The 16435-nt window shown below is 48.9% G+C and overlaps 1 protein-coding gene across 4 annotated transcripts in view; it reads left to right on the forward strand.

Annotated features, from left to right (window-relative positions):
• The first annotated feature begins 3121 nt into the window (after nt 1–3121).
• The window catches only part of PLEKHA2 (pleckstrin homology domain containing A2), a 52465-nt gene continuing 39151 nt past the window's right edge, over nt 3122–16435 (forward strand). Inside the window, exons 1-3 of one of the 4 annotated variants that reach the window (XM_063076876.1) lie at nt 3122–3324; nt 3593–3682; nt 15215–15378. In XM_063076876.1, coding sequence (XP_062932946.1) covers nt 15238–15378 — 141 coding nt within the window. In that variant the 5' untranslated portion in view covers nt 3122–3324; nt 3593–3682; nt 15215–15237. Of the gene's footprint in view, nt 3325–3592; nt 3887–15214; nt 15379–16435 lie in introns of all 4 variants that reach the window. The other 3 variants (XM_063076874.1, XM_063076873.1, XM_063076875.1) reach the window with 3 other exon arrangements.

Below are 16435 nucleotides of genomic sequence, written 5' to 3' on the forward strand. Positions count from 1 at the left end.
GATAAATGACTAGAGTATAAGCCTTCCTGTTTAGATTCTTAGGTTCTTGGCCAGAGTCCCCCTGCCTTCATGGAAAAGTTCCTATACCAATACTAGAAGATTCTGGGGGGTAGTCAACCCATTTTCTAGTTAGTTCTAGAAAGAACTAATTCTGCTACTAACATAGCTGCTAAACCTTGAGCAAAGTGTTGAATCTCATTTTACATTGGTACAACAAGGGGACTGAAATAACTAATGTGGAAGGCCCTTTTTTGACATGCCTTTCCCCACAGGTAGAATATTTTAATTTTTTATTTTTTTGGCAGCTGGCCGGTATGGGAATCTGAACCCTTGACCTTGGTGTTACAAGGCTGCACTCTAACCAACTCAGCTAACCAGCCAGCCTCCACAGGTAGAGTTTTGACGCTTCATAATGACTCAGTTGTAGAAAGTGAGACACTTATGTTTTAAGGTATCAGGGCTGTTTAGTGCACTGAAAAAAATTAATGTATAAAATCAAGCAATGGAAATCCTTTAAAAATGAGTTGATCAAGAGAAGGCAAAAGTAAGTGTAAGAAGCTAGACACAAAAGGCCAGATATTGTGATTCCACTTACATGAAATATTAAAAATAGACAAACCCATAGATTAATAGAAAGCAAGTTAGTGGTTACCAGGGTCTGGGAGAAGAGAGGAATGGGGTATGTCTGCTTAAAAGGTATGGGGTCACCTTTAGGAGTGATAAAAATGGCTTGGAAATGCATAGTGGTGATAGCTGCATGACATTGTGAATGTGCTAAATGTCACTGCATACACACCTTAAAATGGTGAAATTTGTATTATGTGTATTTTACAAAACTGACACCTGCTCTGTGGTGCCCATTACAGGGGGGAGTTGTGGGGGGTCCTCTGAGGAAGTACTGGGACATTTTTGTATGAGGGAGTGGACATCAGTGCAGAAATCATCATGTAACTGGCGCCAGTCCTGGCAGGGGCAAATGTGGCAGCAGGCGGGCTCCCAGTGAAGTACGAACATCGCCCAAAGTGCACCAGTGACCCTCCCCTCAGACCAGCATGTTCCTGTCCCCTCACTGGAGTCGACCTGTGCTAGTCCTCTAAGGTTCATTTCAAAGCCCACCCCGTTTTTGAGAATCCCCACTCCCAACCTACACAGAAACAAATCTTTTTTTGGCGGGGGGGGGGAGTGGCTGGCTGGTTAGGGGACCTGAACCTTTGATCTTAGCGTTATAACACTGTGCTCCAACCAACTGAGCTAACCTGCCAGCCATTAGAAACACATCTTGCCCTTCTAGAAGCTGACCACACTTGCTCTCAATGCCATTCCTAGGGCACTTCCAGGAGAGTACAAGGTTGCCCAACCTTCTTCTAGTGATACTGGTATCTCCCCAAGGACACCCAAGGCCTTTGGCTTCTCTTTGCCTCCCAGGCATCCAATATCATAGTGCTCAGAAGATATTTGTGGCTCTGTGATTGACTCAGGCCCTACAGGGAGTAGAGCTTTATGGGTTTTAATATGAACCATACAATGAAACCTGAGACTTTCACCTCATTGCTCACTCTGAAAACCATCAGTTACAGGAGCTGGATGGAATTGTATTCCTTTTACACTAAGAAGATAATCTGATTTTTTTTTTTTTTTTTTTTTTTTGGTCTCTGCTGGTGCCTCTCCTTGGGTCAATGCAGTTGAGAGTCTGGTGTGCCATCTGCACGGTGGCTGTGACTGCTGCTGTACAGACTAGCCGCTTTTGTGGCAGCCATGGCAACTGAGGCTGCTGTGGTGGGGTACCTGTGTGGAAACGGTGTTTTTGGTGTGCTCTTTACCTGGGTGTCGCTGGGTTCGGCTTCCCCTGGGTCAAGATAATCTAATTTTTAAATTAAAAAAAAAAAACAAAACATTTACATAGCACCTACTTCATGTTCCACAGTAATCTATCTTACACTTTACACACGTTAATCCTTTGACTCTTCCTAATGACCCAGTTAAATCACTTGCCCAGGGATCAAGGTTAATACGTGGTAGAGCTGGGATTCAGGCCCAGGATATTTGGTTCCAGGGAAGATGCTTGTCAACTTGCGATGCCTTCTGAAACTTACAGGAATGGCAAAAACCTTCATGAACAGGAACAGCAGACACTGATCTAGTTCTTTCAAGAGAAATGTTTTCGTTTTGTTTTGTTTTTTGTCTTGTGTCTCCCCTTCCTTCCTCGTTCAAAGCAAACGGTCGTTTTCACACCTGAGAGCGGGGTGGCTCATGTTCGCTTTGGCAGTCAAGATGGAAGAGGAAACGTGTGTGGTTTCATCACTGGCGCTCTCGGGTGCGCTGCGGCCGTCCCCGCCTCCCCGCGGCTCCCGGGCTCCAGCGCTGTCCCCCCGGGCACCGTCCCGCAGCCTCGCTCCGCCCGCCTGTCCCCCGGGCCTCCTGGGAGTCACGATCCCCCAAACCGCGTCCTCCCGGCCTGGTGGACCCACGACTTCGGACGCTGCCTGCCTGACTTCATCCGTATTTAAGTGTCACCTCCCCAGAGGGACGCCGGCGTCAGACCCGGCAGACTGCTCCTCACTGACTGTGGGACCCGGGGCCGAGTCTCGGTCTCCTCGGCAGGAAGGGACGATGCCCACAGGTCGCCGTGTGACCGACTGAGAGGACGGGGCGGCCGCAGCTCACGGCACGTCCCTCAGGCCCGGCAACGCCCACTGAATCCCCGCGTGTCTGTCCGTCCACTTTCTCCAGGGCGCCTCACGCCCCGAGGCAGGAGGGCTCCCTCCGCACCCTGAAAACGTCCCTGGGACCCCGTTAGAGCGTCACGTTCATGGCGACCCGGAAGCACCCGCTCCCTTCCGACCCTGACCCTAAACGGACTCCCCGGCCCGCGAGGCCGAGGCTCGGAGCCCGCGGGGGGCCCGGCTGAGTCGCTGGGACCAAGCAGCGGGGTGGGAGGGCGTCCGCGGCCCGGCTCGCCCCGTCCTCCCGGGATGCCGCCGGCCCGGACACCTGCTGCTCGCGGCCGCCTGGCCGTGCCGGCCCCGCCCCGCCGCCCCCGGCCCCGCCCCGCCGCCCCCGGCCCCGGCACCCCGGACGCCCCCGGCGGGCTCCGCGGAGCGTTGTACTCACATCCGGGGCTGGGTTTTGCTTTAATGCGAAACGTAATTAACCCGGAAAAAAGGGCCGGCGGACAGGAGCGGCGGGGGAGGGGAGGGCGAGAGGCCCCGAGAGTTTGGCAGCGAGACCGAGAAGTCCCCCGGGAGCGACAGGCCCTCGGCCCGAGAGGCGGCTGCTGCCCCGATGTAACCCGCCCGGCTCGAGCCCCGGCCTCTGCACGGCGGGGTAAGCCGGGCGCCCTCGCAGGCCCGGGAGCCGAGGGGCGCGCGGGGGGCCCGGGAGCCGAGGGGCGAGGAGGGAGCTGCGGGCGAGCGGGGGGCGCGCGGGAGAGCGGCGGCCTCCCCTACCCCGAGAAAGCCTGGGGGCGGCGCGTCCTCCGGTCCCGGGGCGCGTCCGGGTGGCCAAGGTCGCCACCGCCAGGGGTCGGGCCGCGGGGGCGGGGCCGCAGGGGCGGGCCGGGCTTCTGCTGAGCTGCGTGTTCTCACGTTTGCAGCGCGGAGCTTCTCTGCGGGCTCGGGCGCTCGGCTGCCGCCCGCAACGACTGCCCGGGCCGCGGGCAGGAGGACAGCAGAGGACGTCCCAGGCAAGTCCCCTGGGCACGGGCTGGGCGCCGGAGATTCCGCTTTCTCTTCCCCCGCTGCCTTGTCACTGTGCAGGCTTAGAACGCTCGCCCAGGGAGACCCCTCCGCTCCTCTGGGTCCCCGGGGCCTATGGGCTGCAGGCACTGCGGGCGACGGAGGTGACTTGATGGCAAACGGCCCCGAAGTACGGTTGGGCGCCCTGTTAGGTAAGCCCTCGAGGGGGGCTGTCTCTCGCCAACTTCTTCCTCACCTCACACGCGTCCCTTTCCTTCTCCGGTCCCGAAGACTGTCAACTCATCAAAATTACTTCTTAAAAAAAAATGGGAAAAAGAAAGAAAAAAGAAAGGAAAGGGGGGGAGAAGAGGCGCGGCCGTGCGGGAAGGAAAAGTGTCTGGGCAAGTCCGGGGAGGAGGCGCGGCAGGGCGGGCGGCGAGCGCGCGTGGCCTCCCCAGCCCGGCCCTGCCCCGGCCTCGAGCCTCGCGGTGGGCGTCCTTCCTTCTTGGTGAGCACAGGTTCGGGACGTGTCCTCTTCCCTCCTGCCGCCCTCCTGTCTCTCCTTGGGACTCCAAGTGGTTTTTTCCGAGGAGGCTAAAAAGCAGAGCGGGGGAAGCGTCCTTCAGGACACTGGCTGCGGCTACGGGGGGGCACTTCAGACCGGGAGTCGGGGTTGTGCTTGGGGCTGAAGTTCCAAAATTGTATTAATGTGGTTCTTAACGTATCTGACCAAGTCCCCCTTTTCCTTCCTTCTTGATTGTTTTTCTTTGGTAGCAAAGCCTTCAGCAACAGTAAAGTAAAAGATCTTGAAAGAATAGAAGTTTTTGTTTTCTATTTCAGTTGCATTCCAGCTACATTTATTGGGTTATAAGGACATGCCTTTAGGGAGCCTGGTGGAGGACAAAGGCTGTCCTTAGGAACTAGCACACCAAGTGGGAGATCCTGCCTGTTTTGGGAAACCAGAGGAGGCTGTTAAAAAACATCATCATCATTTCACATAGTCTTCTGCACTGTGTGCCACTTGAAGGCAGATGACTTTTGCCACAGCAAAGGTGTAGCTTGTAGTCTAGACTCTGTGGCCAGCTTAATGTGTGACAGACATCTGCGAGGTGCTGAGTAAATGTTTGTTGAATGAACAAAGGAATAAATGCAAGCCCTTGTCCCTATGGGCGAGAACACAGCAGTGTGGCTATGCTTGATACCTGTAGAAATGTCATCCACCATGCTGGTTCATGGGGGTTTACTCTGGATGTTGCCTTTAGATGTAAACCCCACTTTTTACAAATTGTCTGTGGCACGCCTAGTGGAGTTTTAGCTGGTAGATAATGGGAGCCTTGCTCACTTCACAGGTGAGTAATTATCTAGGTATTGATTTGGAAGCTGCTCTTTGGAGAGTTTTTGCAAACATTTCTTTTCCCAAGTCATTGTTGCTTTCTTCTGTGTAAGGAAGTAGGGTCTGCAAATCCCACCATGTCATCATAGTGAGCTGAACTGTATTCAGCTCGGTATTTTACTGAGGTTAAAAATAACCGGAAGACATGTAGGCTTTGGGGTTGGTTATGGAAAGATTCTGCAGAAGTGGTAATAAAGAAGCATGAGCCTTATCAGCCAAGCCCCATGACAGTCCTCCTGCTTGCCAGGTGTTTGCTGAAAGTGTTAGACCACTAGGAAGACCCGAGGAGCAGGAACATGACCTCCGTTGTGTGCATCCAGCTGGCACTCATTGATTTCCTGTCTTTTTCCTGGGGTGGGTGGACAGGTGGGTGATGCCCCTGTTAAAAGGCTGGATGGCTCTGATTAGATCTTGCTGTAGCCCAGAGTGCAGTAAGTATCCTTTCTGATTCACTGAAACTGCTGTGGCTCTAATTATTATGGCCGATACAGACCATGGGCTTGGGAAAGAGGATCTGGGTGCTGGGGCATTTGCTCTGCCTCCTCTCTCCCCAGTGTGAGCAGTTTGGTTTGTCTGACTTTCTGTTTCCCATCTGTTGTAGAGAGCCGGATAGGACTGTGGCAGTCTAATCTGTTAGGCTTTGGGAGGGAAGGAAGCAGAGCAGATATTATAGTGTGACACCTGTGGGAAGAGAAGATCCTGGCTCTGCTCAGTATGTCTGTTATTAAGACAGGGAACTGGACAGGCTGGGAGAAAAGGGCAGCTGAGATGTGGGAGGGATGCAGTCCCTTCTTCCCTGTTCTGAAGCGGCCTTTGGTTGGTGCAGCAGCACTGTGATTGGAGGACCCTGTTCGCCTTTATTTTGAATCCTGGGTTGCTCTGCTCTCGCCGCCCCTGTCCCCTCCTCTTAAGCCCATCCAACCTTTTTATACTTTGTAACTCATCTTCCTTCTGAAAGACCCCTCTCTGCCCTCACCTCAGTTGATTGAAGTGACTTGCTGCGGATTAAAGGCTGAATCGGTCTCTCTTACTGGGGAGGTCCCAGCCCTGTTGGGGTAGGGGCCCCTGATACTGCCAATATCAGTACCAGGGCAAAAGGCTTTAGGCTGTGGGCCTGTGGTGTGTCTTTTTGCCCATCGAGGTTGGCCAGTTGAGATAAAGAGGGTGGGAAGCTAGGTTGTCCTCTTGTCCTTAAGCCCTTGAGAAATACGAAGTTGAAGTGCAAAGGCTAGGACTTGCTGTCCCAACAGCTGGGACTCAAATTTGGCTAGCCGCTTGCAGAGCAACTCTCTGCTTTTGTGATTTCTTTGTGGTTGCAAGAGACAGCTCCAGGGTCCCTTTCCTGAAACCTGATGGTCATGTTTGGATTCTATTAACTTTCAGGGTAGCCTGATCAAGATAGAGTTTTGTGGATCTCTTGGATTTTTTTTTTTTAACATCTTGGAGAATTTTTAGAGATGTAAAATGTGATAATTCTTGGAGTAGAGGGAAGACTAAGGGAGTTTGAAGCCTTGCCATGTGAGAGGGATCCCAGTGTCACAACCTCTCCATTGCTATTTACTCATTGATATTTTGGTGTAGAGGTGGCCCAGGTGGCTGATGTCCTGTGCTAAGCACCTTTGCAGTAGCAGTGGGACCATGTACTACTTGTTAGGCACTTTACACACTCATGCTTCAACAACAACAACATTTACCCCCTGCTTATTCTTCACCAGTCTTTCTGTTAAGCACTTTTCACACATTATTTCATTTAATCCTCATGGTAACCTTAGAAGAATGTAAAGTGATTGTCTCCATTTTACTAATGAGGAAATAGGCCCAGAAGAGTTTAGTAGCTCGTCCACATTTGAATCCAGGCTGTCTGACTCTAAAACCCATGGTCCTTCACTTCACTGTCCCATGTCGATAAGTAACTGAAATCAGCACATCCTTCTTAGTGGTCATTCTCTTGCAAAAGTTTCGTCAAAAATTCTCATACTGATTATTGTCACCTGCACATCCTTCTTACCACACCCAGCCCCTTCTCCTTTCCTGAATCAAGAGACTGAGCACACGTCTTTCTTTCAACAGACACACCCAGGCCATTTACACTTTCCCTCTGGCACTTTGCAGAAGACTAGCAGATAGGAGATATAATGCTGTTTTCTTTTCATTCTCTTAGTGCCCATGTTTTAGGGCTTTCTGGTTGACAAAAAAAAATTTTTTTAATGGTTGACAAATTAAAGGGGAGGTTATAGCTCCAGCGTCCTGTGCAGCTACTGTGAAGCCATTCAGTGATGCTGAACTCACTGTGTCTTCTAAGTCAGGAGACTCTCACGGTTCTGAAAGTTGGACGTCTCAGCTTTTATAGGCTGTTCACAAACCAAGCGTGGCCGCGCACCTGCTCTGGTGATCTTTCTGGTGGAGACAGTCTAATGAGCTTCAGCCACAGATAGGCCTTTGTTTCCTACAGGCTCCAGCAACCACATTTTCTTTGAACATCGATGAGGCTGCTGTTAAGAGAGGTCATGAAGTGTTTAAAATATTTTATTGTTTTTGGCATCTTTATTTCAGTGGAATCAATTTTCAGTTACTGCTGCCTTTTCCCTAATTTTTTTTCATTAAAAATTCCTTCTTGAGTGTCTCTTGCCCTCACCCCCAGTTCTGGAATCCAGTGGGGCTGGGGCTGTGTCAGCGTCCACACGGCGCCCCCTCCGAGCCGCCCCGTTCCTGTGGGTGTTTGCATTCTTGGCCCCGCACTTCCGCTGGGGACATGTTCTCAGTACATTCCCTTCTCGGTCACATTCTCTTCCTGCCTTAGACTATTGGGATTTTGCTCTCATGACAGTTTCCAAATGCAGCGATCTTCCAGCAGTAGGAAGTGGATGCTCCCACACTTCCTAAGTTAAAATCTTTGACCCATTTTAAGTGATGTGTCGTGCAGTGGCTGTGCTGCTGCTGCTGCTGCTGCTGCTGCTGCTGCTGCTGCTACCTGCCGCTGGCACTGTGGGGGCTCTGTGGCGCCCTGGCACACACACTTACGTTTGCTGCGAGTCTAAACACACGTGAGCTCTCTGTTGACAAGGCCCACATGTATTCTTGCAGTAGTCAAGTGACTACTCTTAATTCCCTCAGGTCTTGTCTGCTGTATTTCAGACCTTTCTGAGAACTTTGATATCTGGAGCAAAATCCCAGCAATTCCCTGTCCTGCGAACACAGAGTAATGTGAAAGAAAAATCTCTAAATTTAAAAAAATTAATTTCTTTTTTTTTTCGTTTTTGAACTGAGATCATACTAGATTATTTTGTAGTAGCTTATTTTATATTGGGGCCAGTACCATTTAAGTCTTTATCTATATTATCACTTTCTTTATTTTTACTTACCTCAACGTTATCACAATAGAAATATGAATCTTCCATATTTCACTCTATTCTTTCTTCTGTCTCCAAACTATATTGTCTGTCTTAAAAATCAAGAGTGCTGACACAGCAAACCACAGCTTTCATGCCTTAATAGTTCTATAGCTTTTCTTTAAAAAAATCAGTCTGTCCATCTTTTCATTCATCCATCCAGCCATTTATTTAAAAATGTCAGCCCCATCTCCCAAGTTGCAAGAAAGAAAACTCCACTGGGTGCTCTTGTCAGGGTCCTCGTTTCCTTTTCCCAGAGTGCTGGTGGGGCTCAGGCCTGGTGGCAGTAAAGGAACACAGCCATTGACTTGGGCCTGCATATTTGGTTGGCCCCAAGGACATTGGCTCCTCTTAGGAAAACCAGAGAATAAGAGCAGTGGAGAGGCTGAGGCTCTCTAAGAGGATGTTGCAATAGGAAACAGGAGACCCAGAAAGATGGGAAAGAGCTAAAGCTGTCTGGGCAGGCAGGTATCTGGCTTTTGGGTCATTGTGATGTGTGAGAGATTGATTTACTAGATTTATGTCTTTGAAATACCAAAAAAATCCCAAGAAAGCCATAATGTAGGCAAGGTTTTGTTTGTGGACTCAGGAAGATTGAGAAATTCTCAGTTTCAAAACTTACACACTGGGGCTGGGAATGTGTGTAGAATTAAATAGTTTTCTCTCCTGCTAAATAAAGTAACACGTTCCCTGCAGAAAATTTGGGAAAGTATGGAAAAATATGTGGAAGTAAATGAAATTCATCCGTAACCCATAGATAATAACTGTTAATATTTTAGTGATTATATATCCAGTCTTTTAAAAAAAATCCATATGTAAGAATGCAAACATAATATTTAGATGATTGAGATCATATTATTCGTATCATATTTTATATCTTAAAAAAAACATGGTGGGGTGAGTTTCTCCCTAGTTCATTAAAAATTCCTTGAAAACACAGCTTTTAATGATTGTGTAATATTTCCTTATGTGAACATTCCATAATTTATTTAATTATTTCCTAATCATTGGGCCCTTCAGGGCATTTCCAACTTTTTGTTATTATAAATTCCATTGCAGTTGCCATCTTTTTACTTTAATCTTTGTTTGCGTCTTTGTTTATTTACTTGAGTGGAATCCTAGAAGTAGAATTACTGGGTGCAAGGGCATGAACATTTTTAGTTGTCTTGTTACATATTGCCAAATTACTTTCTAGAAAGGTTCATACTCCTATCCCTAGTGTATAAGAATCCTAGTAAATTTTTTCAAGTGGATGGCATGTTTTAAGTAGCAATCTTCCCTGATTGTTTTAGCCCCTCTATTGCCTCTGTCTCCCATCTGAGGTATGTTCTGTTTTCTTGAGGTCTTGGTCCCAGCTGTCTCCTGTATGTTATGAACCTGATAAAAGTCTCAATTCCTAGGGGCTCTTTTATTCTTGGCTTGAATCTCCAGTGGTGGAACCCAAGGCATTGAAATGGGCAGTAAAAGAGATAGATGTTCTAGGCAGAGATACGTCCCAGTGCCACATTTCATTCTAAGTTAGGCAGCCACTGACTTTCCCTTCTGTGAACTTCTAGTCAACTGGCAAATGCTGGGCAGGAATCTCTGTTTATTTGCCATTTAACCCACTTTCTTCTGCTGATTAATGGGTAACTCCATGCAAACTCACTTTCTTTCTCCAAGTTTCACTTTTACTACATATTAAATGTTTAACTTATTTTCATTTACAGCACATGCTTAGGAAATTGTATTTAACCGAAGAAACCTGTATCATATAAAACTTCGCTCTTATTTTACTTTCCATTAAAATACATTATTTAGGTGTTTGAATTATGCGTGGCCATGTTTTGGTCTGGTTTAGTGCATGCATGCTCATGTGTGCCTGTGCGTGCACGTGTGCGTATGTGTGAGGGTATTTCAAAATGTTTGTGGAAAGATGGAATTAAAAGATAAGGGGCTGGCCAGGTAGCTCAGTTGGTTAGAGCGCGGTGTTATAATACCAAGGTCAAGGGTTCAGATTCCCACATTGGCCACCAAACAAACAAAACAAAACAACAACAACAAAAAGATAAGATGTCATTGGGAGAAAAATGAAGTAAAAAAAAAAAAAGATAATTCGAATCTTTCCATGAACTTTTTGAAGACCCCCCTCATGTGTGTATGTTAGTGCATGTATAGGTACGTATGTGTGTGAGTGAGAGAGAGAGATTATGTGCACATCTAGTTTTGATTTGCTATTAACAAAGTCCAGGAATGTAGATGAAGTAGGAAACAAAAAAAGTTCAGTCTTAACTAGTCGTTATTATTTATTTGAAACTAGCAACAGTTTAAAATAATAACATTCAACGTAAGTAAGATTATAGTGATAGTAACAATATATGGCTGGTTGCAATATAAATAGCATATTTTGAGAAAGTAATAGGTTCAAGATTTATAAAAGATCATAGCCTATGATCTAATCATATTATTACTTGGAATTTATACTCTTTCTGTGTAAAAGAATAAATAAAGCATGAAAGTGTGAATTTTCGTATTACTTATAATAGTGAACAATTGGATATAACATAATAGGCTAATCATAGATAAATGGTTAAGTAAAATATAGCAAAACCAATCCATTAATGTTATGAAATCATTACAAACAATGACTATAAAGACTATGTAGCAACATGAAAATTGTTTATGATATCATTTTAAGTTTAAAAAGGGCAATTATGTGGATAGGAACATGAAAAAGTTTGTAAAAGTGAAAACTGTTGGCTGGAGTGATTTTTTAAAAAAAATTCCAGCATTGTGATATTATGATTTTTGTACTAAAAACAGAAAACATCAGGGAGGTTTGGCATGCTTTGGAAAGACAGGGCACTGAGTAGGCTGGACAGAGGTCCCTCCTCACAAATATTCTGTGATCTTTTTTAGCCACGTGTTGTGAAGGCTGGGAAGCTACTTGCTTGATAGTTTGATTATGGTATTAGATCAAAGGTGAAGGGACTAGTAGAGGGGTGTCTAGTGCTCTAACTGGCATGAACACTTTTCATGTTGTCCCAGTAGATTGGCAGGGGGGCTTTGTCAGGATGTCGGGCCCAAGGCTTACCTTGGGTAAACTACCCTTATGTCACTCCCCACCCAATATTTTTACACTGGAGAGTTCAGGTTAAAATGAAATTTAAGATTTTGGGGAGTTAGGAAACAGTTTAAAACTATGTAACCGGAAGAGTGTTATATAGTTGGTAAAGGTGTTTTGAAACTTGGCCTTGGTCTTGGTCAGGAAGTTTTGGGGTGACAGTACATGCGTCAAGTTGTCTTCTCCCCTCCATTACCACTTGCTGGCACTCCCCTTTGCTTCCCTCACTGCCCGGTTGTTAGTGGAGATAGGGTTAGGGGATACGGTGGCAGAGTTAATTTTCCAGAGGCCTCCAAAGAAGAGCAAGAGCCAGGGAGCATTTGGAAGACGATAGTGACATTGTTGAAGGGGCAAGGAGAGGGGATTTGGGGGCCTGGGCAGTGGGCTCTGTGTACCAGATCTTAGCAGCTGTGACAAGGGATATACAGATGAGATTAAATGAACTGTCAGAGGACTGGGGCTTCGGACCTCAGATTTGTGTTTTGTGCAGTGTCTCTTGAGTTTGTGCTTCTGCGTAGGTCGGCTAGTTAGAACCACATTTCCGTGCGATGCTCGGTTCTCCTGCAGCCTAGCCTTCCCCCACCTCCCACGTTCTTGAGCTCTGTGACTCAGCTGCTTTTCAGGACATCCGAGCAGCTTTTTTTTTTTTTTTTTTTTTTCTGGGGATAGAGGCACAGTCAGGAGATATTGTACCCAGTCCTTTTGCTCCAGGAGGGGTCTCCTCCCACGCATGGATCCATGCAAATGGGACATCCCCTCAACGAAAGTAGACTTTTGGAGGATTGTGGAAAGAGCAACTTCTCTAGCCTGACTGGAGAAAAAGACAGGTGTTGGTTAGTCCTGCAGGCTGAAAAGGGGATATTGGAAAGCCAGCACTAAGTTGGACACTGTGCTTACCAGCTGTGTCTAGGGACAGTCAGCACTGTCCTCTCACTGCAGTTTGTATATTTTCTCTTAGAGATGTCACAGGGGTAGCAATAGTCCTGCAGCCTGGAAGTTGTTTGTGACTTGGTTGGCATCAAGGGGACTTGCATAGTTTTCTTGAGTGAGGGTGATCTCCGTCATCCTGACCAGACGTCTCTGCACGCTCACTGGAAGGCTGGCCCAGCCCTTCTGCTTGGGACTCTTATCCTCCCTCATCACCTTGGGGAAGCTCCTTCCCCTGCACAGTGCCAGGCCTCTCTCTTGCCATCTTTGCTAGAAGACTTGAAGCTTTTCCGATGGCATCTCTGCCTAACTCTTGGCATGTACCCATCTTTTCCTTTTCCTGAGCTCAGATTTGCCCAGTTGTGAAGCTGGAGCTGGGATAGAGGCACTGAGAAGTGAGGCTCTGTCTGCAGTGCCTCTGACGCGTGGGGCACTGCTTTGGGCAGGGGCTTCCTCCTTCTCAGCCCTGGCCATTGACCTCTGCCTCTTCCTTGTGCTTTGCTGTCTTTTCTAAACCTCCTCTTTCCACTTTTTATACTTTTTTCACCTCCTCTTGTACTTCTCTTCTTTTACTTTTTTTTTCCTGCTACATTGTTTCACCTTTGCCCTGTTTCTCGGACTACTCTGCTCTTTTGTCCCCCATCACTGCCCAGTGAGTAGCTGTGGGATCTCCTGACATGTCCCCCGATGGCTGTGTCTTCTGTCCGCCTTGGATTTCTGGCCTGACCTTACCTTAGTCAAGGGATTCACTGTTCACTTGTATCCTTGAGTGTGTGCATGCGTGCACGTGCGTGTGTGGCACTTTCTTCCCAGGGCATCCTCAACACTGCAAGACACCTTGTGGGGGTGGGAGAGAAGAAACCACACTGCCAGTCACCACCTTTAACATTAGCCTGGTCTCGTGGAATGTGTCTCCTACTCTGGGATGTGCTTTCATCTGGGCCTGGAAGTCTAGGGCTGTGGTGTCTCTAGCTGCTTGCTGACCTGGTGTCACGTCGTGGGGATAGACTTAGCCAGCCTTCTCACAGCTTTGCTTGGCTGTAGAATAAGGGCCTCCGTGGGCTTGGTCATTATGACTTTTGCTCTGTTGGAGTCATTCAGGGCTCAGTAAGGGTGGACTCTTGTTGCAAGTCTGAATGTCATGTGGTGTTCTGCAACTCTGTGAGGCCCTTGTCCCATTCTGCACTGTGTGCATCCGATTTGATGTCTGTTCTTGTTGAAAGGTGTTCATCCTCCTTGGGGGGGAGAATAGAGCCCCTGCCCTTTCCTCTGGCTCTTGAGAGACGCCCAAGGAAATGAGGAAGAGGAGGGCGGCCGGCTCGAAGGTGCGGCTCTTCTCATGTCCCTAGAGACCCTGTTCTGGAGCCAGTGGAGGTGTTCAGGGCTTGGGACTTTCTCCTCCTTCCTCATTCTTTAAACTGGAAGAGACTTTGGGCACTGAATTAGTCTGCTCAGGCTGCCCAATAAAGTACCACAGTCTGGGTGGCTTACACAACAGAAAGTTAATTTCTCACAGTTCTGAAACCTGAAAGTCCAAGATCAAGGTGTCAGCAGGGCTGATTTCTTCTCAGGGCCGTGGAGGAGGACTTGTTCCAGGCCTCTCTCCTTGGCGTGTAGGTGGCTGTCTTCTCTCTGTGTCCTCACATGGTCTTCCCTCAGATTTCCTCTTCTTACAAGGATAACAGTCACAATGGATTAGGGACAACTCTAATGACTTCTTGTTAACCTAATTACCTCTTTAGAGATCCTGTCTGCACACACAATTACGTTTTGGGGTACTTGAGAGTAGGGCTTGAGAGGACACAGTTCAGCCAATGACAGTAACAGTGAAGTGAAGTGTGTGCTGCTGGGCTAGGGCTGAGGGAGGTGGTCCTGCCCCAGGCTGCAGGGACCCTCGCATTTAGCCCTTGAACATTCATGGAGCTGGAGGGGCTGCCCTTTCCGACTGAATTCCTGGCACAGTTTTATCCAGGTATTTTTTTTTTTTTTTTTTTTTTTTTTTGTCTTTTTTGTGGCCGGTAAGGGGATCTCAACCCTTGGCTTGGTGTCGCCCGCACCGCGCTCAGCCAGTGAGCGCACCGGCCATCCCTATATAGGATCCGAACCCGCGGCAAGAGCGCCGCTGTGCTCCCAGCGTTGCACTCTCCCGAGTGCACCACGGGGCCGGCCCTTATCCAGGTATTTGAATTGGAGCTTAAATTTTTTCTGAGGTAGTTTTTTCATGTATAAAATTGAGTTATGACCCACAGAGTAATAATAATAGCTATTGTTTATGAAGTGCTTACTATGTGCTTAGCACTTAATTCTCTACCAAATTCTGTTGAGGTTTAGGTACTATTGTTATCCCATTTTACAGATGCAGAAACTAAGGTGCAGAAAGGTTAAATACTTTGTGGTCACACAATTAGTAAGTATCCGTAACTGAAATTTGAACCCAGGCCCCTGATCTAAAGTCTAGGCTTATATCCTTTATGGCTGGCACATAGGAGAGCCTTGGGAAAGTTAGTTGAATCCAAGCTAACAGAGTTGGATGCCTGCATACACAGTTGGTAGAGGTGTCCTGGGTCTGGTTGGGGTGGAACATTTGGTGGCTTAAGGAAGGAAGCTGAGGAGGGAGAGTCCCAGCCCAGCTTCCCGCAGAGGTGAGTCAAGCCGGGGAGAGGGGTTCCTGCAGGTCCTGGGCCTGTTTCATCCCCTTTCTCACCAGCAACTCCCTCCTGCCATGCAGGGTGATGTGAGCAGAGCCCAGGAATGCCTTATGTGGATCGGCAGAACCGAATCTGTGGGTTTCTGGACATCGAGGAGAATGAGAACAGTGGCAAGTTTCTGCGGAGGTACTTTATTCTGGACACCCAGGCCAACCGCCTTCTCTGGTACATGGACAACCCCCAGGTGAGAGGCCGAGTGGGAGGGGCGTCTGGCTGCCTGTCAGTGCCTGGGAGGGATGCACGGGGGATTAGCCTCAGTGCCTGGGAGGGATGCACGCGGGATTAGCCTCAGTGCCTGGGAGGGATGCACGGCGGGATTAGCCTCAGTGCCTGGGAGGGATGCACTGGGATTAGCCTCAGTGCCTGGGAGGGATGCACTGGGATTAGCCTCAGTGCCTGGGAGGGATGCACGCGGGATTAGCCTCAGTGCCTGGGAGGGATGCACGCGGGATTAGCCTCAGTGCCTGGGAGGGATGCACGCGGGATTAGCCTCAGTGCCTGGGAGGGATGCACGCGGGATTAGCCTCAGTGCCTGGGAGGGATGCACGCGGGATTAGCCTCAGTGCCTGGGAGGGATGCACTGGGATTAGCCTCAGTGCCTGGGAGGGATGCACTGGGATTAGCCTCAAGGGCTTCATCTCATGCTGCTTAATAAGCAGAGAAAGCCCTGCAACACCCACACACCCACACCCACCCACCCACACCCACCCACCCACCCCCCACCCCACCCACCCCCCACCCCCCACCCCCCCACCCCCCCAGCACCCCCCCCACACACACCCCACACCCACACCCCCCCACACCCCCCCACACACCCACCCACCCACCCCCACACACCCACACCCACACACACCCCCACACACCCCCCCACACCCACCCACACACCAACACACACCCCACACGCACCCACCCACACACCCACACACACACCCACCCCCCCACACACCCCTACACACCCCCCCCACCCCCCCACACACCCATCTCAGATCTTAGCTTGGGGAGAAGGAAGCTCTCCTGACCTATTAGCTCTCCCGATTTAACACTTGCAAAAGTCAGGTGGAGGAGGCCAGCCAGGCTGGATCCAGGCTCTCCAAGGCATGGCTTGTTCCTGTCATCTCTCTTGTTAGGGCTGTGGTCTGGTAGCTGCTCCTGCTCTTCCAGTCCGGGGCCCCTCCCCAGCAGAGAATGTGACCTGGTTCCCTGTGCTGGACGGATGTTGGACTTCTTTGATCTCCTCAAGC

This window comes from Cynocephalus volans, chromosome 13 (assembly GCF_027409185.1).
Source record: "Cynocephalus volans isolate mCynVol1 chromosome 13, mCynVol1.pri, whole genome shotgun sequence".
Taxonomy (NCBI): domain Eukaryota; kingdom Metazoa; phylum Chordata; class Mammalia; order Dermoptera; family Cynocephalidae; genus Cynocephalus; species Cynocephalus volans.